Genomic DNA, 8,619 nt, shown 5'->3' on the forward strand with positions numbered 1-8,619 from the left:
TAGGGTTATCACGAGACCAACGCACAAAAAGAGTTTAACACCGTGCCCAGCATATAGTAAGTGCTCAATACATGTTAATTATTGATATTCTTGTTATTTGTGGTGTGTCTGGGCCGGGAGGGAGGGCTGCAGGGCGCTGTCTGGGCACACTTTACAGGTGAGGTCACCCTGGGGGCCGGGGTTGCGGGGCCCCTGGCCGGCCCACGCCCAGCCAGGAGCACCTCCGGCGAGGGTGCGCTGGCCTCAGGTCCCAGGCCCCTCCCCGCTGGACATTTAAGGAGGGACGCCGGGCGCAGGCGCAGAGAGCGCAAGCCCCGCGCTACGCGTCGCTGGTCCCCGGCGGCAAGTCGCGCGCCCCCCCCGCCCCCCCGCGCCCGCCTGTCTCCAGCCCCGCCGCGCATGCACATGGAGGGGGGCGCGAGCGCCCCGGACAAGCCCCGCGCCCGCTCAGGCGCTGCCGTGCTATGCCGGGGTCCAGTAGAGCCGCTGGTCTTCCTGGCCAACTTTGCCTTGGTCCTGCAGGGCCCGCTCACCACGCAGTATCTGTGGCACCGCTTCAGCGCCGACCTCGGCTACAATGGCACCCGCCACACTGGGGGCTGCAGCAACCGCAGCTCGGACCCCACCATGCAGGTAGCGGGGCGGCGACAAGCGGCACAGCGGGAGGGCCCTGGGTTGGAGCGTGGGGGCAGCGGAGGGGCGGGGCCTACATAATGGCAGTTGTGGGTAACTGGAGGGAGGGTGCATTTTGGAGGGTGGGCGGGACCAGAGCCAAGGGGCCTGATCCAGAACCTCAGCGTCGGGGGTGCGAAAAGTTGATGTAGTTAAAATCTGGTCTTGCAGGTTGACAAAAGGGAGTGGGGGGAGAAAGGGAATGGGGCCTTGGTCCATTCCCTTTCAACGGGCAGATTTTGGAAAGTTATGCTAAGATTCTCTAAGGTTTAGGGCTCCAAAGAAGGTCCTCATCCCTGTAGCTCTCAGGATGGAGAGGATTTCGGGGTTGGGCAACCTAGAGTAAGGAAACGCACCCTGGTCATTGTGCCCCTACAGGAAGTGGAGACTCTTACCTCCCACTGGACCCTCTACATGAACGTGGGCGGCTTCCTGGTGGGGCTCTTCTCGTCCACCCTGCTGGGAGCCTGGAGCGACTGTGTGGGCCGCCGCCCACTGCTGGTGCTGTCCTCGCTGGGCCTACTGCTCCAGGCCCTAGTGTCCGTCTTTGTGGTGCAGCTGCAGCTCCATGTCGGCTACTTCGTACTGGGTCGCATCCTTTGTGCCCTCCTCGGCGACTTCAGTGGCCTCCTGGCTGCGAGCTTTGCGTCCGTGGCAGATGTCAGCTCCAGCCACAGTCGCACCTTCCGCATGGCCCTGCTGGAAGCCGGCATCGGGGTGGCTGGGATGCTGGCAAGCCTCCTCGGGGGCCACTGGCTCCGGGCCCAGGGTTATGCCAATCCCTTCTGGCTGGCTCTGGCCTTGCTGATAGCCATGACTCTTTATGCAGCTTTCTGCTTTGGTGAGACCTTAAAAGAGCCAAAGTCCACCAGGCTCTTCACTTTCCGTCACCACCGATCCATTGTCCAGCTCTATGTGACTCCGGCCCCAGAGAAGTCCAGGAAGCATTTAGCCCTGTACTCACTGGCCATCTTCGTGGTGATCACTGTGCACTTTGGGGCCCAGGACATCTTGACCCTGTATGAACTGAGCACACCCCTCTGCTGGGACTCCAAACTAATTGGCTACGGTTCTGCAGCTCAGCATCTCCCCTACCTCACCAGCCTGCTGGGCCTGAAGCTTCTGCAGCACTGCCTGGCGGATGCCTGGGTGGCCGAGATTGGCCTGGCTTTCAACATCCTGGGGATGGTGGTCTTTGCCTTTGCCACCATCACGCCTCTCATGTTCACAGGTAAAGTGTGTGGGCTCAGGGACAGCTTGTCCCAGAGGCACTGGGTAAGAATTGGAGCCAGCCACTCACCGCCCCCAAATGTGGTTCATTCCTATGTTTTTGGAAACATAGTTATGCCCCCAGCCTGCACTGGAGGACAGACAACTAAGAAATTCCTCAAAAAATGCCATCTTTGGGTCTGGCGCAGTGGCTCCTGCCTGTAATCCCAGCACTTTGGGAGGCCAAGGCCAGCTGATCAGGTTGGGAGTTTGAGACCAGCCTGACCAATATGGAGAAACCCCATCTACTACAAAATTAGCCAGGAGTGGTGGTGCATGACTGTAATCCCAGCTACTTGGGAGGCTGAGGCAGGAGAATCACTTGAACCTGGGAGGTGGAGGTGGCAGTGAGCTGAGATTACACCATTGCACTCCAGCCTGGGCAACAAGAGTAAAACTCCATCTCAAAAAAAAAAAAAAGTCATCTTTGATACATGGAAAATCAGACCTTCAGTAGCTAAAGTAATTAATCCACAGTTATCAAACCTTAATACTATTAGTAATATAGAGCAAAAGACAAAATATGGCTCATACACTAATTGCTTTACCCCTTGGCCTCCCACAGGCTATTCATATGTTCCTAAACAAAGTCCATGCAATTAGTGCCTTGGTGCTCACTTCTCTGATAAGAATCACAGGACCAGAAATAAAAAAAGAAAAAGAAAAAGAATCACAGGACCTACCTCAAATATCCTTGATCAGCTTTTTTGGTTTTTTAAAAAATCAGGCTTCTTGGGCCAGAGATATGAAATTTCTGCTTCAGTTCCTCTTCTCTTCTTCCTCCTTCCCCTTTCCCTCTTCACTTCCTCTCCTTTTTTTTGGTGGGAGAGGGTCAACAGGCCAGTAGATGAGGAAGTTAACTTTTTAAAATTTTTATTTGATTTATTTATTTAGAGACAAGGTCTCACTTTGTCACCCAGGCTAGAATGCAGTGGCAGGATCTTGGCTCACTGCAGCCTCACCTTCCCAGACCCAAGTGATCCTCCCACCTCGGCCTCCTGAGTAGCTGGGACCACTAGCGCACATTACCATGCCCTGCTGCTAATTTTTGTATTTTTGATAGAGATGAGGACCTCACCATGTTGTTCAGGCCTGATCTATAACTCCTGAGCTCAAGGATCTGCCTGCCTTACCCTCCCAAAGTGTTGGGATTAAGGCGTCAGCCACCATGCCCGGCTTTAGTTAACTTTTTTTTTTTTTTAAAGAGACATATTTATTTTGATAGAGCCCTAAAATGTGCTATGTATAGTCAATAATACAATAAGCACAGATTTATTAACTCAGCTGCTTGTCTGACAATTAAGCAGAAGGGAGCCAGTACCTTTCCCTCCAGGCGATGGCCCTGGGGAATTCAGAGATGATGAAGATGCTGTCATTGCTCTGGGTGTGGGGGAGGTCTCACACCCACGATTTGGGTGTGAGACACTGGCAGGGGCCCCAGGTGCCTCATCATATACCCTCTTTGGAGGATCCACCACCTGTATGAGTTTGCAGTTTTGCTGAGGAGTCAACAATCACACAGGGAGATAAATGATTATGAAGAAGACAGGAAGCCTGTAAGTAACTGAATGCAAAGGGAAAAGGAGCTCACATTTGCTATGTCCCTATGCCGTGCTCTTCATAGATGTTACCTCTTTACCTCATGAATTGGTTCACTGAGATTGCTATAATGAAATACCACAAACTTTGGAAATTAATACAACAGAAATACATTCCCTCACAATTCTGGAGGCTGGAAGTCCAAAGTCAGTACCATTGGCTGAAGGGAAGGAGTCAGCAGGCAGCGCTCCCTTGCAAGACGCCAGGAGAGGACATGTTTCTCACTTCTTCCAGCTTCTAGGGGCTGCTGGCATTCCTTGGCTTGGGGCTGTCATCACTAGTCTCTGCCTCTGTGCTCACATTGGTTCTCCTCCTCTTTGTACCTTCTCCTTCTGTCTGTGCCAAATCTCCATCTGCTTTCCTCTTATAAAGATATGTGTGACGGGCTGGGCGCGGTGGCTCACGCCTGTAATCCCAGCACTTTGAGAGGCCGAGAGTGGAGGATCACGAGGTCAGGAGTTCGAGACCAGCCTGACCAACATGGTGAAACCCCATCTCTATTAACAATACGAAATTAGCCAGGTGTGGTGGTGCATGCCTATAATCCCAACTACTTAGGAGGCTGAGGCAGGAGAATTGCTTGAACCCAGGAGGCAGAGGTTGCAGTGAGCTAAGATTGTGCCACTGCACTCCAGCCTGGGAGACAGAGTGAGATTCCGAGTCTCAAAAAAAAAAAAAAAAAGATATGTGTGATGGCATTTAGGGCCCAGCCTGCTAATCCAGGATAACCCCACTTTCCCAGAAGGCTTAACTTCATCACACCTGCGTAGAAGAAGGCCGTATTTACAGGTTCCAGGGCTATGAACCTGATGCCTCTGGGCACCATTATCTAGCCTCTTATGCCCCAGAACCATCCTGTGATGAAGGTCTTATCTTCCTCTTGCAGGGAGTCAGGCTCAGAAAGGTTAAGTGCTCAAGACCACACAGATAGTAAGTGATGGCATCAGGTTTTGAACTCAGGGCTGACTCCAAAGTCCATGCTTGTTTTCTGTGCCCTGCTGTATCCCTACTAAATGCCAGGTGGGTGGGTGATGCCTACTGTGACCACGAGAGGTTCAGACAAGAAAGCAATAGGTGGAAATCAGCATTCATTCATGAGAGCTAGCAGGTGGCCAAGCCTAGACAAGGCCAGTCTCCATTTCTCCTTGGCTACTGTCTCTCCACCCTCACCATCAGGGAAGTTCTTCCTGGGTCTAACCTAAGTCCCACCTCGGTTATGGTTAGGAGCTGTGCTGCCTCTCCCTTGGACACCCCTCTCCCAGCCCCATTTTCCTGATGAGTGTTTATTTCTCCACAGGATATGGGTTGCTCTTCCTGTCGTTAGTCACCACACCCGTCATCCGGGCCAAACTCTCCAAGCTGGTGAGAGAGACAGAGCAAGGTGAGTATCAGGACCCACCTGTGTCTGGTTCCTCATGTCCAGTGCTGCCTGATGGGCAGCCATGGCTGGGGGAACAGCTTGCCTTCCCGCCTCCCACCCTGGAGAAGTAAGTAAACACAATTCGGTCAAATTGCCCACGAAGGGCAGAGGATTGTGCTGCCTTGGATTTTCAAACCACAAAGTTGGGATTTGCAGTCAGCAGAGCACAGTTATGTTCTTTGTGGATAACCAGAGCAGAGGATTTACTCTCTGCAGACCTCAGCTTTTCCAACTGTAAGATGGGTGTGATGATGCTTAGAGTTCTCTGTTTCACTGGGGTCAGCGTGTACAAGCCCAGAAATGAACAGCCTTGTGATGTGGGTTTCATTTTCCACAGTTGACAGATGAAGAAACAGTCCCGGGGGTTACATTGGCTCACCCAGTAAATGGTGGAGCTGGGATGCAAACCCATGTCTGTTTTTAAAAGCAGCTGGTGTCAGGATCTGGGTTTTAGTCTGAACCCTGTCACGGAGGCCTGTTTCTTCATCTGTGCTGTGGATGGTTTGCTCTTGATGACATCACAGTCCCCTTTAGATGTGACAGAATTTAATCTCCACTTCTGTTGGGTTGTTGCACATTTTGTAAACTGGGTTCTCCTAGTGTATCTATAAAGAACAGCTTTTCCAGCCTCTGGGTCTTTATGCCCCAGTCTGGAAACATTCATCTTTCTCCATCTGTCCTGGAGGGAAGTTCTGATGATGACAGAGACCTGGTGCCATACAGAGCCCACTGTGGGCTCTGGTGTCCCCAGAATCCATGTGCCTTCATTCATTCACCTAAACTTTTTTCCCAGCACTTTCTCTGTGCCCAGAGACGTCAAGGGGGAAAAAAGAACGCCCTTACTAACTCGCCACTTCCAGGGGGCCAGGCCCAGTGATGAGTGATTTCCATGTGAACTTAATGTTGCTGATGATCCAGGAAATAGGTATTATCCTTATTTAGCAGGAGGAGAAAGAGGAACACAAAGGATAAGAAGCTACCCAATGGTGACACAGCTATGAATGTTGGAACCGAGGAATCAAACCTACAGTTAGTTCCAAGCAGGAGATAATTCCAAACAGGATAAGCCAGAAAAAAGCCATTTTCATCAAGCTTTCACAAGATACCACACGTACCTTTGTTTTCCTTTTTAATTTTATATGCTGGGTTCTGTCAGAGCACGTGTACTTTTAACGTGGATTTATAGCAGCCGTTTATTTAGTAGCCTCTCTGCACCAGCTACTGTCCATGTACGACCTTACTGAATTCTTGTCACAGTACATGATGTAGCAGGATTTACCGGTGAGGAAGGGGAGACTTAGGTTAAGTGACTGCCCCGCCGGTCACACAGCTGTGGGGTGGTGGTGCCAGAATTTGAACATGGCTCTTTCCGACTCCGCAGTATGGTGTGAATTTCTTCACAGGTGCTCTCTTTTCTGCTGTGGCCTGTGTGAACGGCCTGGCCATGCTGACGGCCTCCGGCATCTTCAACTCACTCTACCCAGTCACTCTGAACTTCATGAAGGGGTTCCCCTTCCTCCTGGGAGCCGGCCTCCTGCTCATCCCAGCCGTTCTGATCGGGTAATGCACGGCCCTGAATCCATGCTCGTAATGGAGCCCTTTCTTGGAAAAGTTTCCTCTTCTCCTCCCACCCAGACATGGCAGCTTCATTCCTGGAATCCTTCCCCTCTGGGTGTCTTGTCCCAGGCTGCCCCTCCCCTTGCAGATGGATGCCTAATCCTCAGGGAGCCATTTTCCAAGGGCAAGGTGGAGAGGCAGGGGGAGGAAGGAGCAGGCTAACATTGCTACTTGGCAAAGCTGTGTTCTCTCTCCCAGTTCCCCTATTCCTTCCATTCCCATTTTATAGATGGAACTGTGGCAGCAGAACTGTGTTAAAGGGAAGCCCAGAGAGCTTTCTCAGCTAGTTGTGGCTGGGCCACAGGCTAGCTTGACTGGCTAACTTTTTCCCGTATGATATTAAGAATTGTATTTCATGGCCAGGCTTCGGGGCTCCTGCCTGTAATCTTGACCCTGTGGGAGGCTGAGGCAGGAGCACCTCTTGAGCCCAGGAATTCAAGATCAGCCTGGATAACCTAGCAAGACCTTGTCTCTATAAAAAAATTTTAAAATTGCAGGCGGTGGCTCACGCCTGCTATCCCAGCACGTTGGGAGGCTGAGGTGGGCAGATCACAAGGTCAGGAGATTGAGACCATCCTGGCTAACACAGTGACACCCCGTCTCTACTAAAAATATAAAAAATTAGCTGGCGTGGTGGCAGGCACCTGTAGTCACAGCTACTCGGGAAGCTGAGGCAGGAGAATCGCTTGAACCTTGAACCCCACTGCACTCCAGCCTGGGTGACAGGGTGAGACTCTGTCTCAAAAAAAAAAAAGAAAAATTAAAAAGATTAGTCAGGTATGGTGGTATGCACCTGTAGTCCCAGTTACTAAGGAGGCTGAGGCAGAAGGATCACTTGAGCCCAGGAGTTCAAGGGTACAGTGAGCTATGATCATGTCACTGCCCTCCAGCCTGGACAACAGAGCAAGACCCTGTCTCTTAAAAAAAAAAAAGTTATTTTCCAGAGCCATGTCCCTGGACATTGTCCTCCAGCTGTCAGCTTGGGGAAGGAGGAGTTTCAGGAGAGCTACCTGGACCAGCCCATCCAAGTAATCCTGCATCACGTCTCCAGACAGGCACTGAGGGTTCCCCATGTGAAATCCAAACCCTCTCTCTGGTTTCTCACAGGACGCTGGAAAAGGCTGGTCCTCACCCTGAGTTCCAGCAGTTTCCCCAGAGCCCCTGATCTGCCTGGACCAGAAGACAGAGGGCAAGAGGAGCAAAGCGAACACCAGCCAACTGGAGGTCTCCAGCTGGGAACCCCGCCCACAGCAGCGCCACAGCTCCTTTCAAAGGGCAGCACTCACTGTGGACGACGTGGTCAGGAAAGACCAAGGTGCCACCCCATCCACAGCTGAGCCAGCCTCTGACTAGGATCTAGAATCATAATCCAGACAGGCCCACTGCAGGGCAGGTGGCAGGGGAGCTATTTGGGACAGGAGTCAGTTCTCCCTTTCTGCCATCCATCACTTACAACTCCTCAGGGCAGAGGAGAGGTCCTGATGGAGGTGACACCTCAGGGACCAGAGGCAGCACGAGGGCTGGCATCTCTCCTTCCAGCCTAAACTGCACAGCCCCAACCAGGTTCCCAACGTGTGCAGCAGCCACCAGTCACTCCTTAATGATGACTGTGGTACCTGGTTAGTGCCAGCCTTGGGAAGGAGGGAGGGAGACGAGAGGAGCTTGGTGATCTTCAGAGGAAAAGTGCTGCTTTCCCTGTGGTTGGGGCATCGATCCTTGGCTATGGCCTACCCACTCCCTGGGCTCAAGAGTGCCAATCATTGTAAATCAATTTCATCAAACTGAAACAAACCTCTCAGTGCCTCGGGCTTTGGGGCCCTCTGTTTTCCTGCTCCCAGTCTGCCTGCCATAGGTCAGACAACAGAAGTTGCTGGGCTGGACAGGAGCCCCTGAGCTGCCCTGTGGATTGTACCAAGTGGGGCCAGCCAAGGCTTCTGCTGACTTGCTGAGCAACCTTGAGCAAGCCCCACTAGGAAGGGCTAGATTAGTGATGCCCCAAATTGTTGAATTGTGGTGATCACATTTGGTTGGACACGTCAGGA

General features: G+C 52.1%; 1 protein-coding gene across 2 annotated transcripts; it reads left to right on the plus strand.

Annotated features, from left to right (window-relative positions):
* Positions 1 to 278: 278 nt before the first annotated feature.
* SLC46A1 (solute carrier family 46 member 1) lies at positions 279 to 8,365 on the plus strand. 2 transcript variants are annotated; one of them, XM_032281081.1, is made up of 5 exons: positions 279 to 633; positions 1,051 to 1,903; positions 4,838 to 4,921; positions 6,364 to 6,520; positions 7,685 to 8,365. In XM_032281081.1, exons 1-5 carry the CDS (start codon positions 400 to 402, stop codon positions 7,740 to 7,742), a joined length of 1,386 nt encoding a protein of 461 aa, XP_032136972.1. In that variant the 5' UTR covers positions 279 to 399; the 3' UTR covers positions 7,743 to 8,365. The 2 variants fall into 2 exon arrangements, with proteins under 2 accessions (XP_032136972.1, XP_032136971.1); XM_032281080.1 differs by lacking the exon at positions 6,364 to 6,520.
* The last annotated feature ends 254 nt before the right edge of the window (positions 8,366 to 8,619 follow it).

The sequence above is a fragment of the Sapajus apella genome, unplaced genomic scaffold (genome assembly GCF_009761245.1).
Source record: "Sapajus apella isolate SASKATOON/1434 unplaced genomic scaffold, GSC_monkey_1.0 scaffold12, whole genome shotgun sequence".
Taxonomy (NCBI): Eukaryota; Metazoa; Chordata; class Mammalia; order Primates; family Cebidae; genus Sapajus; species Sapajus apella.

Excerpts from the sequence above, each read along its gene's own strand:
- SLC46A1 (XM_032281080.1), top strand. The coding sequence starts at position 400 with ATGCACATGGAGGGGGGCGCGAGCGCCCCGGACAAGCCCCGCGCCCGC. Across the intron at positions 634-1,050 it reads GCTCGGACCCCACCATGCAG|GAAGTGGAGACTCTTACCTC; the intron begins GTAGCGGGGCGG and ends GTGCCCCTACAG. Across the intron at positions 4,922-7,684 it reads GGTGAGAGAGACAGAGCAAG|GACGCTGGAAAAGGCTGGTC; the intron begins GTGAGTATCAGG and ends GGTTTCTCACAG.